The 21,689-nt window shown below is 44.4% G+C and overlaps 1 protein-coding gene across 5 annotated transcripts in view; it reads right to left on the bottom strand.

The window, feature by feature from the left end:
* Window positions 1–10,633: 10,633 nt before the first annotated feature.
* Window positions 10,634–21,689, bottom strand: part of ap3b1a (adaptor related protein complex 3 subunit beta 1a) — a 49,223-nt gene continuing 38,167 nt past the window's right edge. For all 5 annotated transcript variants that reach the window (XM_076079776.1, XM_076079690.1, XM_076079855.1 and 2 more), the window contains 4 exons: window positions 21,485–21,569; window positions 19,817–19,914; window positions 18,395–18,533; window positions 10,634–11,545 (listed from right to left, as the gene is read on the bottom strand). In XM_076079776.1, the coding sequence (XP_075935891.1) occupies window positions 11,392–11,545; window positions 18,395–18,533; window positions 19,817–19,914; window positions 21,485–21,569 (476 nt within the window). In that variant the 3' untranslated portion in view covers window positions 10,634–11,391. The remainder of the gene's footprint in view (window positions 11,546–18,394; window positions 18,534–19,816; window positions 19,915–21,484; window positions 21,570–21,689) is intronic.

Consider the following 21,689-nt stretch of genomic DNA (forward strand, 5'->3'; position numbering starts at 1 on the left):
TGAAGTGGAACGAGAGGAGATGCATGGAGAAAATAGTGCGTTTTGACACCCGCGCGCCATTTGATTAAAAGGCAAAGTAATGGGTTTAAACACACGCACCGAGAATGTTGCCCCCCCTCCCACCGCACCACCCCGCAAATTACTTAACGGTGCAGTGATGGAAATAAGGTTGTAATGTTTGGTAATGGAAAAAAAGCCTATATATTCTGTTTTTTCTGGTCTTCTTGTTTTCTGAGACACAAAAATAAATTGCCCGAGCTAATAACCATGGCAGAGGGACTTTTTTATTTATTTTATCTGCTCCTCCAGAGTTTTTTTCTGCAGTTTCATTTATTTAAATATGTGGTCAAAATGATGAAACGTCTTGTAATGTAACATTGACATTTGTGACTAGAAATAGTAACTATAGTAGAAGGAAAAACACACCAAAAAAATGGTTGCAAAAGCTTGCAGTTTCAAAAGGTAGAGTCTGTGCGTTGCGGGGAGTCTTTGAACGCCTCACCTGCAGAATGAACCTGCAGAGCAGAACAAGAGAGGATTTGAGGAAACACACGGGAGGATGATTTAATAGCTTGGCCGCGTGCACGTGGGGAAAACAACCTCAAGCACATTAGCTTCTAGAGAAAAGTGCTAATCATGCATGCTCGCCGCGTGGGAATACTAAATATAGACTTTATTGAACATGGAAATTCAATAATCGAAATGACTCGGAAGAAATCCACTGAGGGGCCTCGTGCGTTCCTCTGTCTGTCTGTCTGCCTCTCTGTTTACCCAGGAAGCAGCTCTCCAATGAGTCTCTTAATTCCCCCCTAATTCCGCGTGTCAGGGCCGCGTGCACCCGCTGTCCCGCCCTTTGTCGGCCCCGTTCTCAACCCTCCCCAGCATTACTCAGCTCAATGACACACGGCAAATTGCATTTAATAAATTAGCTTAATGGATTCGACGATCGGTTAGCGCGAGCTCAGTGTTTCCTCTGGTTAAGCAAAACATTTATATCCCACAATCTCTCTTTCTCTCTCTCGCGCACACACACACGCTCTCTCTCTCCGTTACATCACACACATCTCTGCTGTGATATGAACGCCTGCGTTTTTGTTTCGGTTATTCTGAAATTCACACGTGCACAATAAAAAGGTGTCAGTCTCGCGCTTCCTTGTTGTTTTTTTAAACGTCCACATCATTTAAACCACGTGCGTAAAGGTGATTCCAACTTTTATTACAAGCTATAAATCACCATCACCATCACCGCGAGCGTCATCGTCCTCTCGCAAACAGGCCACGCTGACTGCACGCGGTTAAATGTCATGACATGCCTCTTCCTCCTCCTCTTCATCCTCCTCACGTGCCCGCCACAACAATCCTTTATGGCCTCTGCATGTTTGGTTGCGCAAAACAATCTCATCGGACATTATTGATGTTACAGATGTTATAGTAATCAAATTATCGGCCTGTGAAGGGCCCCGCTGTCAGCGCGCCGCTTGATGAATTATAGTAAAGGTCACAGCCTGCCGGTGCTTTGTGGAGGTTTGTACGGTGACGCTCAGGTGAGCGCCTCCAGGGCCGCCTCGCGCAGACACACACGCACGCGTTATCCGTTTAGTTTAAGGGCTTCCTGCATCTCACGGGAGGAGGGTAGAGTTTTTTTGTTTTTTTTACAACACAACTTTGCATTTACAGGTAATGGGAGCTTAACTTCCCATGAGCCTCTGGTGCTGAGAGAAAAGGGAAGGCAAACACATTGTTGTTGTTCTTCATGCGTTGTGATCACTGAGATTTGATGTCTTTTTTTTCAGACTACTGGAAAGAAAACATCCAAAATACACATTCGGGTGTTTATTTTACTACTTCGTCTGTTCCGTCTCCACAGGAAACAACTCAGTTAGTTTTAGGAACAGATGGTGGTTTAGGTTCAAATAATTCCGCTTTCACCGTCCATTTAAAGATTATGAATTATCATATTTAATGATCGCCCCAAACATGCCGTACCGTAAATTTTAGCAATTAAATTATGATTATCGGAGAAATTTGAGTAAGTAGGAGCTGGTTATTATCAATATATTGTAGGTTATTTATCACGATATCTCGATATATGATTTAATCCGGATATGATTCCATTGAAAGATGAAAAGTTATTATATTGAATTATCACCCAAAACATGCAATACTGTTCATTTTAACAGCCTATAAAGGCTTATAAACCAACTCTCAAATAAGTGAAACATTAGGAATATGAATCAATTACATATTCACTTCACTGTCAATCCAGACCACATTAATCCAGACCCAATTAGGTGTCAGAGAGAGAGAGAGAGAGAGAGAGAGAGAGAGAGAGAGAGAGAGAGAGAGAGAGAGAGAGAGAGAGAGAGAGAGAGAGAGAGAGAGAGAGAGAGAGAGAGAGAGAGAGAGAGAGAGAGAGAGAGAGAGAGAGAGGAGAGAGAGAGAGAGAGAGAGAGAGAGAGAGACTCCTAATCAGGAGAGTAAACTCCGCTATATTTCAATTTGGGAGCGCGCTCTTCCGCTCCGGGGGTCTGTGGCACCGGTGATAAATAAAACGCCCGTTTACTCCCCCTTGTTCGCCCGCAGCAGACATCCAAACCGCAACTCGCCACCGGGGCCCGTAATCATAGCGCGCGTGCGGACGGCGAACATAAATCACACGATTGGAAACGCCATGATTAGAGATGCCAAACTCAAAAAAACAAATGCAGCGTGTAACCTTGTCAGCCCCCGTACCCCCCCCCCCCCCCCCCCTGCACGCACACACGCACGCGCAGGGGGCTGATGCGGGAATCATCTTCAATGAGGGACGAAACCAAAAAAAATGGAACAATTGAGGCCAAATATTCAAAACTCGAACCTGATCCCGGTCTTAAACCTAACAGGATTACAGCCTCCTCTCGTGTAATCCCCCTCAGTATTATGACACGTCTGTTATTAACACATGTAACAAACAAAAAAGGTCTCACGAGCCTTTTCAAATGTTAACCGGCATGTTCCCGGAGCCGGTCGAAGTGTTAATTGGCTGATTGAGTCCATTTATCTAATCCCTCCGCCTCTCCTCCAAACCGCCAGTGGATTTGGGTGAAGTGCTGCACACGATCTCTATTCAAATATCTCCATATGACAACTGCTCCAATTAAAGGCCGCTCGCTCTTCTATTTAAGTCGCCTCAAAAGAGCGCCGCTGTGTGCGTGGCGCAAACAAAAGGATCGTTCCAGAGCATTTAACTCTCCGAAAGTGACTCCGCGGCTCGACCCGGGGCCCCTCTCAAAGGCTGTCTGTCTCTGGGGGGGGGGGGGGGATTAGATGGTGGATTTGGGGTTTGCAGCACCGCCTCTATTTCTTTTCTCCGTGCGCTAAAGAAGGGGCTGCGTGTGCGCCACCGTGGAAATGAGATGTGCATTTAAAATCCTCCTCCGTGCGTAAAAGGAGGATTTCTAAATAGCAAATTAGCATTCAGATGAGAGGCCGGTGCGTCATGGCGCTGCGCCTTCAGAGCGCGAGACGTTACAGATCATACAGTGGTCATACTTTTAAAAGTATTTAGGATGCTGATGCTGATTTACTAAAGTGGGGCAAAACACGAGTCTCACATATGCTGCATTCACTGACTGAGGGAAGAACAAGTTCTCACTGAACAATCCAGATAAATACATATTTAAGTATGTAAAAATAATGAAGCATGTTACTGAGTATTTGTGCTAATCAGGCTTTAAAGTGCTCTTAGCCAGATATTAGGTCCTACAACGTATTCAACTAAAAAGCACTTAATTAATGTGGATTATTCTTCATTGATAATGTCCTCACAAGGTCCCAGAGCCCAAAGTTGTGTCTTAAAAATGTTTTTACAAATCAAAAGTCCAGCAGCCGGATATTCAGTGGTGGAATGTAACTAAGTACATTTACTCAAGTACAAGTATTTCCATTTTCTGCTACATTATAGTCTACTATATTGTACTTTGTGACTTAGTGACTCAGATAAACATTTCACATTAAAAACATGGTATATGTTTATAAAATAAAACATTGTTAAAGATTGAACCAGTTATAGTTTCTTGGCTTTGCTCTCACACAAACACTTTGTTGCTTCTTTTCATGTTGTTTATGAGTCGTTTGCCGTTTCACCAAAGAGACACTTCACCTCCAAACATCTCACACGGTTTAATTTAAATGTTAAATAACTGTTTTTTAAAAGGGTAATACATATTTGAGGTTGATGGTTCAGATCTCCTGAACAAAAGGTTCTTGTGACCCATTCGTCTGAAAAATAGATAGAAACTTGTGCCTTGGACTAGACTAGCTAAGGATGAGGAAGTAGTTCATGCTGCTCTATAATTGATGCATCAGTATTAAACATGTCATACATATTAATATATCAGTCTTAAAAGGCAGTTTTTCTGCAGAATGAGTACATTTACTTTTCATTCTTTTAGTACATTTTGTTGCTCAAACTTCTGTACTTTGACTTCATTAGGATTCTGAACGTTGTACTTTGACTTGTAACGGAGTACTTTATATTAAAACATTAACATGTACCAATCGCATGCTTCCAAAGCACGAGATGAGATAAAATATGATGAAATATTAAATTTACTGTCACATAAGACACAGAAAAAGTAGCAAATTCTGTTGAATGTTTCTCATTTCTGCTTAAAAAACGACTGAAACGATCAATCGATTATCAAAATATCGTCCTGTAAATCAACTGATTCATCAACAGATCGCTGCATGTGATCTCAAATGTAGATCTGCTGACAATATTTTACATTTGACTCGAGTTGTTTTAAACGTGTCCCGATGAGTGACTGAAGACTCAAACGAAGATGGAACTATTTCAGTATTATAAGGCAGAAAGCTTTGATTATTTTCATCATCGACGAATCATTTGGTCAATAAATATCAGAAAACTGAGAAAAACTTAGTTTACAAGAGCTCAGCATGACTCAAAACGTCTTGTTTTGTCCAAAAAGTGAAATTCACTGTCATGTAAAGACTAAAAAACAGCAACAAATCTTCAGATTTGAGAAGCTTGAACGATCAATCGATTCGTAGATTTATCCCCGCAGCTCTAATTTCTCATTTTTCCCCCCCATCCATGAACTCCCAGCAGCCCGCGAGCGCACACACACACACACACACACACACACACACACACACACACACACACACACACACACACACACACACACACACACACACACACACACACACACACACACACACACACACACACACACACACACACACACACACACACACACACACACACACACACACTTCTGAGTACCAGACTCCTCTCTGGCTTTTTATGATCATTGAGAGCACGCGGAGGCTGATGCAAAGTGTTTGTGGGCACTTTATTGTGCGCTCGCCGTCACATACAGGTCTTCATTAGGAGCGTCTCGAGACTTTGGTGGGGGGGGGGGTGGGGGGGGCTTTTGTGTGCGTGAATCACTGAGGTTTATGTCTCTTTTTTTCCTGCACCACTAATACGCCACTATGTCAGAGGGAGTCTGTTTTAGTGCGACGCTTTATGGGGCCGGCGGAGCACTTTACCAGCACTCACCTCCTCCTCACCCCTTTTAACTTATTAACTTACATTAACTCGCTTTAAACCCGTCAACAGCTCTGCGTCTGTGGCACAAATAAATCTCAGCGGCGGGCGCCGAGTGTGTGAAGCTTCCTTTTACCTCCTAGTCACTATTAATGAAGCCCATCTCCATGTATTTATTTTCTGGACCGCGTGATCACTTTTTAATGCACTTGAGTGTTTTTTAAAGTGCAATCAAACGGTAATTAAAGGCTGGCGGTGGGTGTTGACCATGAATGCTCTTTTGTGCTTTCACTTTGGGAGAAACAGAAGCACGAGTCAATTGTTCAATGCACCTGCAAGATGGCCTCTTTTTAAAGAGAGGAAGGTAAACAATGCAATGAAAGCCTCTTAAAAGGATCTTTTTGCTTTGCTCTTTGAGTGACAGCACAGAGCAGATGCACAAGAGTCTGTCACCTTACATTTAAAGCGAATTATTCACTCGTTATTATTGCAAAACGTCACATATCATAAATACTCTGATCTCAAGATTCATAATACTCTCGAGCTTGAGATGTAAGCTTCCGTGTGCCCAGATGAACCTCGTCTCCTCCGGACTGGAGATTGATAAATGTTGGACACCATAAAAAAAAAAGAAGAAATCAAGTGAAAAATCAAATCAGCAGAGCTGAATGTGTCCGTCCCTCTAACGAGCCGCTGATTGAACATTTCAGTGGGGAAACATGGAGTCATTAGTCTCCACGCTGCGAAGAAGCGTTTAAAAAGAAACTTCAGTCGAGGAAGAAGAAAAAAATATATAATTACAATACAGGAGAAACAGGAATAGCTGTGAAGCATCAATTTAAGCATAATCACTACAATTACTGCTCCCACGGGTCCGCTGGAGTCACTCAGTGATTGTTTTGGGGGAATAAATTGTATTTGTGTGGATATGACACCTTCTTCCTCAGAAGTCATGCATCTTCCCATTATCTATTCTAAGTGAGGAGCGCTCAGCTCGTCGGGGGAACATCGCTCCGTGTTGCCGGAGGATTAACTGCGTTAGCGACTTGTGAAATGATCAGTTGCAGAATCTGTAATCTATTTATTAGCTCCTCAGCAATCAGTGTTCAGAGAGGAATGGGTTTCAGCGACGGATTATACGTCTTCTTTTGTGTTTGGTTAAACTGTTTAGGAAGTTCAACCCAGGCTAGTCTTCTAGAAACACCGTCGTGATTAATCTCAACAAGAAGACTTTGATGGTTCGATTTGAGGTGTTTTATACCAAAGAAATAGTCCCTGAACTATCGGCACGACACATGAAACTGTGTTTTTGGTTTCATGTCGAATTAGATAAATAGACTATTTAACGAGTACATTTTACTTATGAAGCCCTTCAAATCTGTGCAGGACCCTCTGTCCTCAGACCCTCTGTCCTAGGACCCTCTGTCCTCAGACCCTCTGTCCTAGGACCCTCTGTCCTCAGACCTTCTGACCTAGGACCCTCTGTCCTCAGACCCTCTGTCCTCGGACCCTGTGACCTCGGACCCTCTGTCCTCGGTCCCTCTGTCCTCAGTCCCTCTGTCCTCAGTCCCTCTGTCCTAGGACCCTCTGTCCTCAGTCCCTCTGTCCTCAGTCCCTCTGTCCTCAGTCCCTCTGTCCTCAGTCCCTCTGTCCTCAGTCCTCCGACCTTCTGTCCTCAGACCCTCTGTCCTCAGTCCCTCAGTCCCTCTGTCCTCAGTCCCTCTGTCCTCAGTCCTCCGACCCTCTGTCCTCAGACCCTCAAGTTGCATTAAAAAAAAACATTTTTTGGATTAAAAAACAAACATTACAATAAAATAAAGTCTGTATGTAACAGAGACATGAATTAGTGCATCAGCCAGAAAAGAAAGACTGAACTGCGTTGCGTTGGTGAAAAAAGGCGATTCATTTAATGAGCTGATCGAAAAGTAGTTGAATCAAGTTGACTTTTGAGTTTAATAAGATTTAAAATAGAGTTCATCTGTCAATCGACAGATCTTAACTGAAACTGAATACCAGAGACAAACAATTAGTAAAGATTAGACTGGAAGCGAGCAAGAAGGTAATTACAAGACGCTGGCTGAGCTTACAGAAAGAAAAGGGAGAAGAGCCGTAAACTAAATGTGACAAACAACTCTTACTTTATGTACATCATCACATCATCATCTACTGTTACTTGATCAAACTGTTATATATGTGAAGCCCAGAGAGAGCTGCAGGAATGAGTCCTAAAACCAGGAAATTAGCATCTATAACACTTTCGGTTCCCTTGTTTGAAGTCAATGTGTTTTTGGCAGCCAATGCTTCATGTGTTAAACCTGCATTCTCTCTACTGTCCACCAGGGGGCGACTCCTCTGGTTGTATAGAAGTCTATGAGAAAATGACTACTTCTCTCTTGATTTATTACCTCAGTAAACATTGTAAACATGAGTTTATGGTCTCAATCTCTAGTTTCAAGTCTTCTTCAATACAGCATGATGTTCATTTAGTACATTATGGTCCATTTAGAGTCAAACAGACCATAAAGCAGGGGATGCTTTAGGGCGGGGCTACACGGTGATTGACAGCTCTCTACCAGAGACGTAGACGGCGTCTCTACGTCACTCCTATGTCACTCCAGTCCAAATATAGTCACTTCCTGTTGCAAAAAAACAAAATGCCGAACTCCAGGCTTCAAAAACCGCTTTGACGTAACTGGTTATTTTATAGCAGACAATCAGGCCTTTGATTGAATAATATGTGAACTTAACATTTTACAGTGAAGAGGAAACTTGTGCAGTATTTACACAGGATATCTTGTTGTGTTATTTACATAATAATGTGGTTGGTTAATGGGAGATCATGTGACTAACATGTACTCATGCAGACGGCGTTTTCTTTGCCAGAGTACATGTGACAACAGTTGAGAACGACACTGTGGTTAAAAGCAAAGTCAAATTCCTCCTAATAAACGGAGTAAATCCATAACGTATCAGCGTGGACTGGCAGGTCTGTAGCTCGAGATGCTGATCAGAGACACGCTGGCTAATGAGAAGTTGCTCTCAGTGTTAAGGTCAGACAGGCGGTTTCCTCAGCTGGGGATCCTCTGCTTTTACCTCCCCCCCTCCCCCAACCCAACGTCCCCTCCATCCACCCTCCTCAAACACAGACCGTGATAAGACCAACTGAACAGGCCCATCATGTCACTGTGCTGCAGCCCAGAGAGGGAAAGAAATCAAGCTGTCACTGGGAGAGGTGAAGGGGAGGAGAGGCAGCACCCTCCGCTCTCTCATTCCCTCCCCAGAGCCTATTATAGCAGGTGCCAACACGGGGAGATGGATCACACACACACACACACACCCACCCTTTGTGCATCTATCGGCATGAGGACACCCTGTGTTGAGTTCGTTTAAACTCTTTCTCCGATCTACACTTTAAAACTTGACAATAAAACAAGACTTACAGCCGGGCTAGAAGCTCTGCAAGGCTGTAGAGCTATATGCTAATATCATAATGCTAACATGCTCACGATAGTAATGCTAACGTGATGGTGTTTAGCTGGTATAACGTTTGCTTAGGTCAGCGTGTTTGGATGCTAACATTTGCTAACAACGAAGGCTGATGGTTAGTTTTTGCAGTGTTTTAAAGCTGCATTCTCTCTAGTGTCCACCAGGGGGCGACTCCTCTGGTTGTATAGAAGTCTATGAGAAAATGACTCTACTTCTCTCTTGATTTATTACCTCAGTAAACATTGTAAACATGAGTTTATGGTCTCAATCTCTAGTTTCAAGTCTTCTTCAATACAGCATGATGTTCATTTTTTACATTATGGTCCATTTAGAGTCACACAGACCATAAAGCAGGGGATGCTTTAGGGGCGGGGCTACATGGTGATTGACAGGTTGCTACCAGAGACGTGTCTCTACGTCACTCCTCCTCAGTCCAGATATGCTCACTTCTGTTCACTGGTTGGAAAAAAGTCAAGATGGCAAATCGCCGAACTCGAGGCTTCAAAATGACCAGAGAGAGAACTAAAACCCACTCAGAGCATTTCGCTAGAAGGAAACTCAATGAAATAGTTTACAGTATTTTAGGCTGTAGAACACTTCACCTACATTGGTCCTCTGCATGCACAAATCTATTCAAACCTTTTAATGAAAACGTGTCGCAAACTGTCACAACGATGTTTTTTGTTGTTGTTTATCCATCACACCCCCGATGTGTAAAGGCCTTAAGATGGTAAACATTATACCTGCTAAACATCAGCATCTGTAGACTCTTACTTGTGTCTTTGGCTTACTTTAATGTAGAAAATGTGACGTATATTTATTTCTGAAGAGTTTTCTGTATCAAAGCCTTTACAAGTATCTTGTAAAATGTGTAAATAAGTTTGAAAACCTTCCATGTGGCAGTGGATCTGTATGATGTGTGTGTGTGTGTGTGTGTGTGTGAGAGATGGGAACAGCTGGCTGAGGGAATGAGTACAGAGGGAGAGGTGATGGATGCGAGTGGAGCTCCTGTGACAGATGAGCTAACAGGTGTTCACCACAGCCCTCAGAGAGACGCTATTTATGAGCCGGAAAAGACAGCCAGACGCAAAGCACACTACGCCACCGGCCTCTCAGAGAGGCAACACATCACGTACACGTCTGCACAACTTTAGTCCACCACCAGCAACAAAGCAGAGCTGTCTTTAGGCTCTTTAACTTTTAGCTTTTCTCAACTTTCTCGCTGCACAAAGTCCTCATTCATCTTCTATTAACATTGAATAAAGCAAACAGATTATAAAGGCTGTAACCCAGGGCAGATATCATTTCCCCCATATTCCATGTGCTGTAGTACTCCACATTAAAGTACATTATTCTATCGATTCTATTTACAGTTTCACCTCCAGTCCGTCTGTGGAAACTCTGTTAATGGGCCCGGATCACGAGTCTCTTCTTGCCGACAGATTCATCTCAATCATGATGTCATGAGTGCACGGCCAATTAGCAGAGATCGTCACTAACGACGTCGTGTTTCAGCCACGTTCGTGTAAATGACGATAAATCACAGCGTGTTGGAGACGCCGTCACGTAAAATACATATAATAGAGACAGATATTTATTTTAATAAATTCACTCTTTATTGTTCAGGCAAAGCGGTACAAATAAAAAGACCTTGTTGATTTAAGTCTAACATACATGTTTTGGTTTTTCTAAATAACATTTTCACGTAGAAGGCACTTTAACAAATGTGGTTTTTGGGGTAAAACTACATCAGGGACAGAGAGGCTCGTTTGGCGTTTATCATGTGATGAGGTCTACATTTAACGGTGAAATCCTTTTTTCTTGGCACTAAAGTCCATCAATGCAAACCGTCTCACACATCTCAAACTGTAGAAACATCGACGACGGTCAGACGGTCGAGTGACGCAGCGATGTACTCTCTCACACACATGTACGTACAGCTGCTTGTACAGAATAATGTTTGGTCAAAACCAGGGAACAGTAAATAGTAACCGCTGAGGTAAATGACCAGTTGGTCCGACACGATTGGATGGAGAGCGACGTATAAAGGAGGTTAAATGTCACATTTTAAATTCTTTGATGCCTTCTGTGTGTTCTTAAAGGGGGTTCACTACTTTACTCGAAGACTTTCACAAAGTTATTCTTGTGATTCAGGACAATCCTTCCCAAAAACCACGGCCCATAAAAAAAAAAATAGTTTCCAGTTAATTCTCCGTGAGTGACACAAGATCAAGCTCCGTATTTCGGATAAAAGTGCTTGAATTGTCCTCAATCACAGAGATAAAATACGTGAAATCTTTAATGAAGTGTGGTTCCCCTTTACCTTTACTAAAGGGAGGAGGGAGGGCTCTCTACGCCAGGGCGAGGGCTTGTTTGAGGTCTCGGAGCAACATGGACGCCATGACGCTCTTGTCTGTGTTGATGGTGAGCAGCGCGGCGGAGGACTCCTTCAGCTCCAGCGAGACCAAGACCAGGGCTCCGCTGCTCACCGTCCGCCCGGCAAACCTGCAGGTGAGGAAGAGAACTTCAGCTTCACAAAACCCAGAAGACAGACTGACACTGAGCATTAAAGGGCGAGTTCACACAACGGTTTTCAATGGAACTACTTTCTACCAAAGAAATAGTCCCCATAAAAACGGTTGACAGCATGCTCTGTGGTTTATCTGCAGGAACAGGTTTTTCTGGACCATTAGTGTGAAACCTGGCTATTCCTATGGATTTGATGGATACCAAAACTCCTCCAGACCGGTCCACCGTGGACAGACGCAGATCCTCCGGCAGAGACCGGTCCACCGTGGACAGACCCAGATCCTCCAACAGAGACCGGTCCACCGTTGACAGACCCAGATCCTCCAGCAGAGACCGGTCCACCGTGGACAGACCCAGATCCGGCTTCACCTGCAGCCGTGGACCTGCAGTCGGAGCTCCGGAGGGAGGAGGAGAGCTCAGCTCCCGGCAGCAGCTCGTCCTCCTCCTCCAGGAGCAGAGCTTCTCCTCTCTGGGAGCCAACACCGACACCACGCTGCTGGAGACCCAGGACGTATTGCTGGACCCACTGGAGGGAAGGGAGGCACGGGAGAACCAGAACCAGGACTGAGAGGGTCAGACTGTCAGACCCTGCTGCAGTAACATGAGAGGTTCTCTAAAGGGAGTCTGGCAGCTGCATCTTTTCCTTACAGTAACTTTTCTTTGGTAAAGATGGTCCGGTGTATCCTATGCTAAAGGAGATAGGAAAGGAAGCATTGAAGCACCTTTCTTTAGCATTTAGAAAACTCAAGCAGCTCTTATCATGTCTGCCACTCGGATACATCCGGGTCATTTCATTCATCTTATGCGTTTAGAATCTGCATTAAACATAAATGTGAAAAACTTGTCTGGGTTCACCTCGGTTAAAGTTATCAAACAGGTTTTTATATAAAATAATAAACATATTTCAACAATTGATCATCACGAGGCAGGATGGTTGCATTTATAGACTGAACTAAGCTCACTTCATTACTTCTATTTGATTATATTTCTATTTGATTATATTTCTATTCCTGTTATACGGACCATGAAATGAAATAAAATTCTCTTAATCGATGAAACTTTTCCACATAAAACACCTGAATGTGAAGCCAATGGTTGATGGTACATCAATGAATAGTTAACGTAGAACACAAGGCGCTTTAATAAAGAGATGAATGAGTCGCCCGGCCTGCACACTTAACTCGCATTTCTCCCCCAAACCCGTAAATCCTCTCGTCAGAACATTCTCCAACACCTCACACCTTGTAATGACTCTAAATGAGTGAGTGAGACAAAGAAGGAAAACGATGTGACAGGAAAAATAGAGAGCGGAGCAACAGACAGTCCATTATTCCAGCTGACTGAAGAGCCATGAGGGGCGGGACACGCCCTCCATGTCACTCAAACTGTCTTTAGCCTGTTTTTTATGGACTGTGGCCGTCTATGAGTGTGTGGGAAGCCTCTGGACCAGTATGGGGGACGCCCCCCCCCCCCACCCCCCTGTCCCACCGGACCATCGGGAGGATTCTTGGTCCCCTGTTTCCTTGGATACTGTCCCTGCAGACCGGGGCCAAACGTGGGCACACATGGTCCCCATTGAGAGCGCTAACAAGAGGCAGACAGGGGCTATGACCCAGCGTGACCCTCTTTGAGGAGCGACGGAGCCGAGCGGAGCCCCCTCTGCATCTCCGGGGCCTCACGTGGCCGACTCCCAGCCATCTGCCTCCATTTAGCACTACATCCCCGCAACAAAGACCCCCCCGTGGCAGCCTGCTTAGGCCTGACAAACAGCCCACAAAGAGCCCCACTTAGGCCCGACTGAAGCCTGTGAAGAGCCCCCCGCAGGACGGCCTGTGGGCAGAGCGGCGTGCTGCGCGGCAGGAGCGGCTAGCACGTCCACCAATTAGCACGCACACGTTAAAGAGGGTGGTGGTGGTGGTGGGGGGGGCATGCATACACAATGAAACTGGCTCACAAACCCAGTGTGTCTGGGTGCGTCTCTGGGGAGCTGCTAAATTACCATCAACAGAGGAGAGGGAGTTTATCAGGAGGCTCTCAGGGAGGAGAGAGAGAGTCCTCCTCGGGCTTAATTAAAATATTAGCCACTTCAGCAGGAAACACAAGCCATTCAAGAAGAGGATTAATTTCTCTCAAAAACATCCAGCCTCTTTGCTTCTTTAAATAATTCAGGGGTTGCATATCAATTCAAAATTACTAATTGTGGGAGAATTAAAGACGCGTCCTCTGCCGTACTTCGCTCCAACCTTTAGAAGATGTTTTATTCCCATTCAACACGAACATGAAACACGAGGAACATCCGGTTCCCTCCGCTCTGCCCCCGCTGTCAGCAGCTTAAGGTGTCTATGTGGTCCCTGTGGCTTTGCTAATGGATTTAGGATATAAATCTATCATTTACTCGGCCAGTTAACACTAGCCCGAGGCGGCTTTCATTCCGTCTCAGGAGACGCCGCTCTGGGCTGTTGTTCATGTGTTGCAATAAGAGCGAGTGAAAGAGACAACAGCGCGTTCCAATCGCGTTTGATTTCCGAGCGTATTTTGCTTTTAACATTCTCGCTTTTGCGTTTTTTTGTGGTACGAGCAGATCTACGTCACCATCTAACACAACATGGGGGCATTTTTTGGGGGGGGACTAGAAAGGGGGACAGATTAAGGACAAGCGGGCTTTAAACGGGTCATTGGTATTCTCCTGCACTCTTCACATGTTGGGCTAAACACTGGATTAATTGCAGTGTATGGAAAGAAAAGCAAAGCATAACCCCTGGACTTAGAGCAGGCGGATTGGCATCGATCGGCGGGGCTGCGGCTAAGCATCACTCTCCAATTATCTGTGATTCTCCTCAGTGCAGAGAGCCTCTGTGTGCCATCTGCCTCCCCTCCACCCTGCCACTGCAAACACAAAGTGGGCTTTCACCTTTACATTCGCCCTCACATCGGAGACAACGCAGAGGATTCTGCAACCAAGAATGCAGGACTTAACCCTGTGGCGGGTACACGAGCATCTCAACCAAACGTTCGACCGGCTTTGACTCCGAGCTGGTTCAGAAGAAATGATTCGTGCGTGATGTTGTTACAGAAATCAGGAGCTCAGAAAGGCTGAGGCCAAATGTGCGACGGCTGGACATCAGTGTTCGATCCTGGTGTTCGGCCAGGTGGACAAGTGTCCTTCAACCGAGTGGTCAGTGAGGCCAGAGCAGCAACACATGCGAGCAGACTCAGACCAGGCAGATGGCCAGAGCCATTAGCCCCAATTAGAAGCAGGAACCCTCCACGCATCTCCAGAGCTCGGCCATACGGACGGACTGCAGCGACCGCACTCGAAGGGCGGACGGCGAGGAAGGACAGACTGCAAGGGCTGATGGGAAATAAGACGGGAGACGAGAACTTAACTCAACGAGGACTCGAGGAGAAAACGTTACAGAGCTCGACGCTTAAATTCCGTTTCCCTCCGCTCCCTTCCCTCTTTGTACCGTGTGAAGATGGATCATAAGCCACACTGTCTGCTGAAGCAATCCATAATAAAGAGAGCAGACGCTTAATTAGTCAGGTTATAAATGAGAGCCAATTAAACTTTAAACAGGAACAAGAATTCAACTTCCCCAGAAAAAGGGGGAAATGCAGTGTTTCAAGAAGCATAATTTAATGATATCAGAGTGTAAAGTAAAGAGAAAGCATAGCTTATAAATCAAGGGTTCAGCTTTCTTCTTTTCTTAAATTAGGCTCTAACCAGAGGGATTGGCAATGCATGCAAAATTCGATCAAATTTGCTTTCAAACGGACTGAAAAATAGAGCACATTTATTCTATTCCGCCTGTTTAGACATAAACAAGAACAGCGTTTTCTACATTTGCTTTCCTGCTTGATTTATTGCCATCCTCCTTTCCAGCAATCAATTTCTGTGTTTCAGTGGCATCCCCCCCCGCTCGACCTCGACGCCTGTTTGGGAAAAGCAGTGCTGCACCCTGCTGATAAACAAGAGGAGTGCAGGGACGCAGAGGTGCACGAGGAGGCTGTTGCTTTGTCAAACAGAGCCGGCGTCGTCTCTCTAACACTGAGATCTAGAACACACAAAGTGCCGAAGGTCAGTTCAAAGCACAGGCGACGTGCGTCGTGTGAACTGCATCATTCATGTCGAATCCGTCATTTCTACATTAAAGCCCAACTCTCGCTCCTCCGAGGGCGGGTACACGTTGAGGGGTTTTTACCCGGATTAGAGGCGCCTTCTCCGGGGAGATCAGAGGAGAAAAAGAAGGTCACACATCACGTTTAATGCCGAGTGACCTCCACAATAAACTCTCAGTGGGTGCATCCGATCAGATCGATCACTCTGTGTGTGTGTGTCTGTGTGTGTTATTCAAAGTGTGCACACAAAAACACCATGACTAAAATCACCGGCGCTAAAACGATTAGTCGACTGGCAGGAATTTAATCAACAATAATTAATAGTTTCAGTCATTTATCAAACAAAAAGACGAAAGCTTCTCTAGTCGCAGCTCCTTCAATGTGAGGATTTGTTGCTCTTCTCTCCTTTTGTATGATTGTAAATTTAATATTTTGGACCATTTGAAGGCGTCATATTTAACTCTGGGAACCTGTGTCGGGCATTTTGTTTTTATGTTTTCTTACATTGATGATAAAATAATAAAGAGTAATCAAAGATGAATATAATCGTAGGTTGCAGCCCTAAATATTACACCACTCTGGTTTCTAAGACTCGTTTAGGATGCAAGGAGAGTAAAATGTAGTGTAAATAAATCCTAAAGTACAGTAAGGACAGTTAGTGAATGTTACATTTCATTGGTCTGGAGTTATGAAACAAATAGAAAAGAAAGCAGTTTCCAAACAAAATAACTGTCTGATCGCCCGTCATAACAGCCTCCGGTGTCTTATTTTGTCTGACAAACTGTCCAAAACTCACAGATAATCAGTTTACTGTGAGAGAAAAGTAAGAAAACAGAAATATTCACATTTGAGAAGCTGAAACCAAAGATGTTTTTGCCTTTTAAATGATTTATAGACGACCTACTGTAGCAGATTAACTTCACCGACTAATCGAATGATGGTAGCAGCTCTAATCTTAACACAACAATCACATGAGGTCATCATTTGAACATGTGCGGTCACTGGCTCCAGATCAAGAGCACCAACGGACAGATTTAGAGATCTCTGCGACAGCTTCTCAAAGGCGAGGCTGTCAGACCGGCCGGCTACGTCTTCTCCATCATCTCTAATAAATGGACCTCCCAGGGACAGCGATGGAGAGCCAGTCATCACCAGCCGGCAATACGGAAGACGGTGTCTTCATTATTATAAGACCACGGGGCAACACCGGGGGGAGGGGGGGGGACTGTCTTCCTCTTTAGCCGTCACAGAAGCGGGAGAGAGAGATTGATAGCGCGGCGTCGTTTGAGCTATCGGTTATTCTGAATGAAGGACGGGCTTATTGGACGCAGGCCTCTCCCGCTGGCCAGCATTGATTTCCACTCACTCGTTTCGTCTCTCCGTGTCCTTCGTGCTGCCGTCTCCCCCTTTTATTCTACCTCCCCCGACTTCCTCCCTGTCCCTTACTTATTCCTACATGTTTCCTCTATTCCGAGACAGAGACATGTAATAAGAGCGAGGAAATAAAAAGGACGGACGGAGAGAGAGGGAGGACGGAGTGAGAGACAAAGAGGAAGTGAAAGAGAGACAGCGGTGCGGAGGGAGAGACAGATGGGGGGGGGGGGGGGTGAGAGAGAGAGAGACGGAGCAGGAAACAGAGGGAGAGAGGGAGGTGTAATTATCTATCAGGTGTTCGGGTGTGCGTGACAGAGGAGGAAGCTCATTAGCACACTCTGTGTACACCAATTACACAGCCAGGCTTCTCAGGGCATTCCCCTGGCATGTCTGTGTGAGGCTCTCACTCTGTGGCCCTCACTGTAGAACACGATGCTAACGGACACGTGCACGCAGGTACAACTTACAGTATTCATATTAAAAACTAGTTTTACCACCTCATGACTCGTGTGCTTCAACCAACCAGGCAAGTAGTAGTTTACATCCATATCTGTCCAATATGTCATCGTTTTATCTTCTTAAGACATTTGTGTGAAATTGTCATAATTAGCATAAGAATTATTGAAAAACGTGTTTTTTTTTAGGTCACGGTGATCAGTTCATCTGCTAAATTTGAGGACATTTCGTCCAGGCGTTCCTAAAATATGTTAACGACAACGAGGTGGATGAACAACGTGAAAACATGATCAAATAAATTACGGGTTGGGGGTAAAACAAAAACGATCTCATCACACAACAGACGACAGCGTTAAACACTACGGTAACGTGAGCCGCCGAGTATACAATGAATTCATTATATTAGTATTTATTCACGCTCATAAAACAACACAACAAAAGAACATGAAAGAAAACGTGTACATGTACCTTTTAGGACCTTTGTCTCTCTCAGAAATCACCCGTAACATAAAATTACTATTACTAATTTGGATTATTGCGATAACATATATTGCGATTTATTACCTTTTTTCAATAACAAATTACGCAGTTTGTCTCTTTTCCACACGGTTCATCTCACTTCAATCATTGTTATTGCAGATAAATGAGTTCGTCAGTCAAGCAGACGGACTGACCGACACTCCATCTTTGTTTTGACCAACTTCCTGCCAAACCCGCTGACCCTACAACCACGACAGCACCAGAAGAAAACCTGCAAAGCATCGTCCAGGGCACTAAAATAGCGAATGTTCCCGAAAGGTTTAATCTGTGTGTCCGTCTGTTGAATGTGTGTAAATGAAGAAGTAGGACGGTGACTGTGCGGAGAGGACGGCTCACCTGTGGAGGCTGTTTTGTCCGGATGAAACCACTCCTACGTTGGCCACAGACAGGACCTGCGTGTTGACGGTCTGGCTGGAGGTGTTAGCTGTTGCCATCGTGACGGTTGTAGAGGTCTCGTTCATGCCCAGGAGCTTACCTGACAGGACGAGAAACGTTCAGCCAATCAAACAGGAGCTTCATTCTGTCACTACTGTAGATTCAATGTGTCCGGTTTAAAGTACATACATAGCAGACACGTTTATACTATCACTATAAAGTGTTGTGGATATAAAGAAGAAGAATTTGGGACCGAACAAAAAGATAAAACTGATTTTGTTTGTGACTAAAATGAGGAAAAATCTTCGATAAATGCAAACAGATTTGGAAAAAACCTCTCAATTGAAGGCAAATGGCCGGTTCATGTGCACTTAGTAACGAACAAGGATTTTAGAGAAAGAATGGAGATAAATATGCACAAGTTAGGCAGAAATAAAAGAGCTCTTCAAGGCAAATATAATGAAAAACCTGTAAACTGAAAGAATTAATTGACTTCACTCGATTGGTTTAAAGCAGCAATTTGCTAGCGAGAGAAAAGGTTCCGGCAAAGCAAGTCGCTCCACTCTGTTTTGTGCGAGGTGTACTCAGCAGAGCTCAAAACACAGCGAATGAAGATGAATTAAGGCAGAAGCAGCATTAAGCGCGCACTCAAAAGCCCGCTGATGGCCGAGATACGAGTGTGCTCTCAGCTCTCAATGGCCGCCTCACTATGCAGCTCTACAGGTGTGTGTCTGTGGAGGGAACACCAGTAAGTGCTTCAGAAGAGGCTTTCATGACAATGGTGAGGACATGTTTGTTACCAGAGGCAGGCTGCTAGGATTTAATTTCACTTTATAAATATAACTTGTGACAACTGCACGCAATAGAAAACTCTAATTTAAAGATTGTAAACCTCTATCTTTGTCACCGAGCTGTTAATAGCTGTTTAACATTTAAATCAAGTTTAAAGAAAAGGTCTGGTGTATTTATACATGTCACAAATATAACATTGGAGTTTTATTTGACTGCTGCTGTAAATACTCGCTGGAGTATCTTAATTCTTTTATTTCACATCCATCAGTATTGAAAATTGTATTTTCAGACCAAATAAAAGCAAAGGAATCTGTTATTTTGTCACAAATTTCACTCAAAACTAGATAAAAAAGCAATAATGTACGCTTCATAAACAAACACTGCAGCAAATCAGCCTTTTCCAGTAACATGTTAAAGCATAAATAGCCATGTGCATGTATGCTAAACGTGATTTTATCTGAACAGGTCATGTGCTTCAAAGACTTTGAATTAGCAGGGCAACAACTCAAGTTTGTATCTGGTGATCTTCACTGTGCTTTCAGCTTATCACCAGAGTTTATATATTTATTTAGAGAACATGACGTAGCCCACCTTGCTCCTTGCTGAAGTCTTGCTCCGTCAGGGTGCTGGGCATTAGCAGCTCTCCCACAGCGGGCTGGATGGACACACTGAACTGGTCCTCCTTGGTGCTGAGGCAGCAAAACAACAGTAAGAGAAAAGAAACTTCTTTAGAGGACATCTAACACAAAGCAGGAACCTGGTTACAAGACATCAGACCTCAGGAAAGAGTACGTCTTTCCGTACGAGTTTGCCGCGACAGATTCATCAAACGCTCCTCTCTTCAGATAATGAACGACCAGCGTAAACATGACGAATGTGCGTTCATGAAAATTGTAAATTAACATAATTAACGCCCCAATAACACCACATAAGACTACACGTCATGTCCTCTGCTTTCATAGATCATTTTTTATCATTTTAAGTGCATATGACTCCCACGGAAGCTATGATACAAATTGTGAAAAGTCAAAATACGAGTTTTATATTTTGAATTAAGAGAAAGCACTTATTATCTGACCTTTAAACATAAACTAAAGAGAGCAAACCGATCATAGTACCGTTACATACTCGTTCTTTTTACATATCTGCTACTTTTGTATCATATCGTGTCGTATTGTATTGTATCGTGTCGTATCGTGTCAGTATCGTGTCCGTATCGTGTCCGTATCGTGTCAGTATCGTGTCAGTATCGTGTCCGTACCGTGTCCGTATCGTGTCCGTATCGTGTCCGTATCGTGTCCGTATCGTGTCCGTATCGTGTCCGTACCGTGTCCGTACCGTGTCAGTATCGTGTCCGTATCGTGTCCGTATCGTGTCCGTATCGTGTCCGTATCGTGTCCGTATCGTGTCCGTATCGTGTCAGTATCGTGTCAGTATCGTGTCCGTATCGTGTCCGTATCGTGTCCGTATCGTGTCCGTATCGTGTCAGTATCGTGTCAGTATCGTGTCAGTATTGTGTCGTATTGTGTCGTACTATAGAGCTCGCTGCAGCATTGTATTGATAATAACCGATTTGTAAGAAGCCAGTAAAAGGAACTAGAGATGAACATTCGCTCTCTTACATGGAGGTGTAAACTGAAGTGTTGATGTGTACCGTCCCTGGTAAATAGGTAAATAGAAAAGTTACATCACTTAATAAGACTTAAGAACAAATCTATTCCTGCATGTTCTGTAATTTAAATCCATCTCAACGCGAGTAAACAGACGATGACGTGTGACACAGTGAGCGTGTGTTTTGTGCACTTGTGTCTATTCGAGCTTTGTTTGTGTATTAAATGTTTCTCCTCTGATTGCCATTCACACGGTGTGCAAGGCATTTTGGGTCGGATTGATTCCCCCCCCCCCCATCCTGAACAGATTTTCTGATAAGGTTATTGATCAGCTGAGCGGCGGCGCCGATGGCATTCAGCAGCTTGATTTGAGCCGGGGCTGATTACTGGCGTAATAATTGTTATCCCAGTGAACCCGGATCAATCGCGGCTGATGTCTCACCTGGGAGTGCCGGCACAGAGCCGGCAGGAAGAGGAGAATTACCACAAAACAAATGAGAGAGAGAGAGAAAAAAGGATGCAAATGAATGGAAGAGAAAGAGGGAGGGAGGTGTGAATCTGGAGAAAAGAGGTAGTGAACAAGATGTACAACTGAAGGTCGGAGAAGGAAAGAGAAAACGTGATATGAGCGGCTGTCAGGTTGTCTCACCACAACTGGAAGTTGGCTGCTTGTGTCGAGTCGCTGAAGTCAATACCCATGGAAACCGTCACAGAGGCCTCTGGCTCCAGCCGCTCTGAGGAAAAAAAGAGGGAAGGAGGAGAGGAATAGTGAGTGACAAGGGCACAGTGTGCAACGTAAGGAAGGATGGAGCAAAGGGGGAGGAGGGAGGGAGGAGGGAGGGAGGGCAGCAGCA

This window comes from Anarhichas minor, unplaced genomic scaffold, assembly GCF_050575085.1.
Source record: "Anarhichas minor isolate MPS153535 unplaced genomic scaffold, ASM5057508v1 ptg000002l, whole genome shotgun sequence".
NCBI classification, from domain to species: domain Eukaryota; kingdom Metazoa; phylum Chordata; class Actinopteri; order Perciformes; family Anarhichadidae; genus Anarhichas; species Anarhichas minor.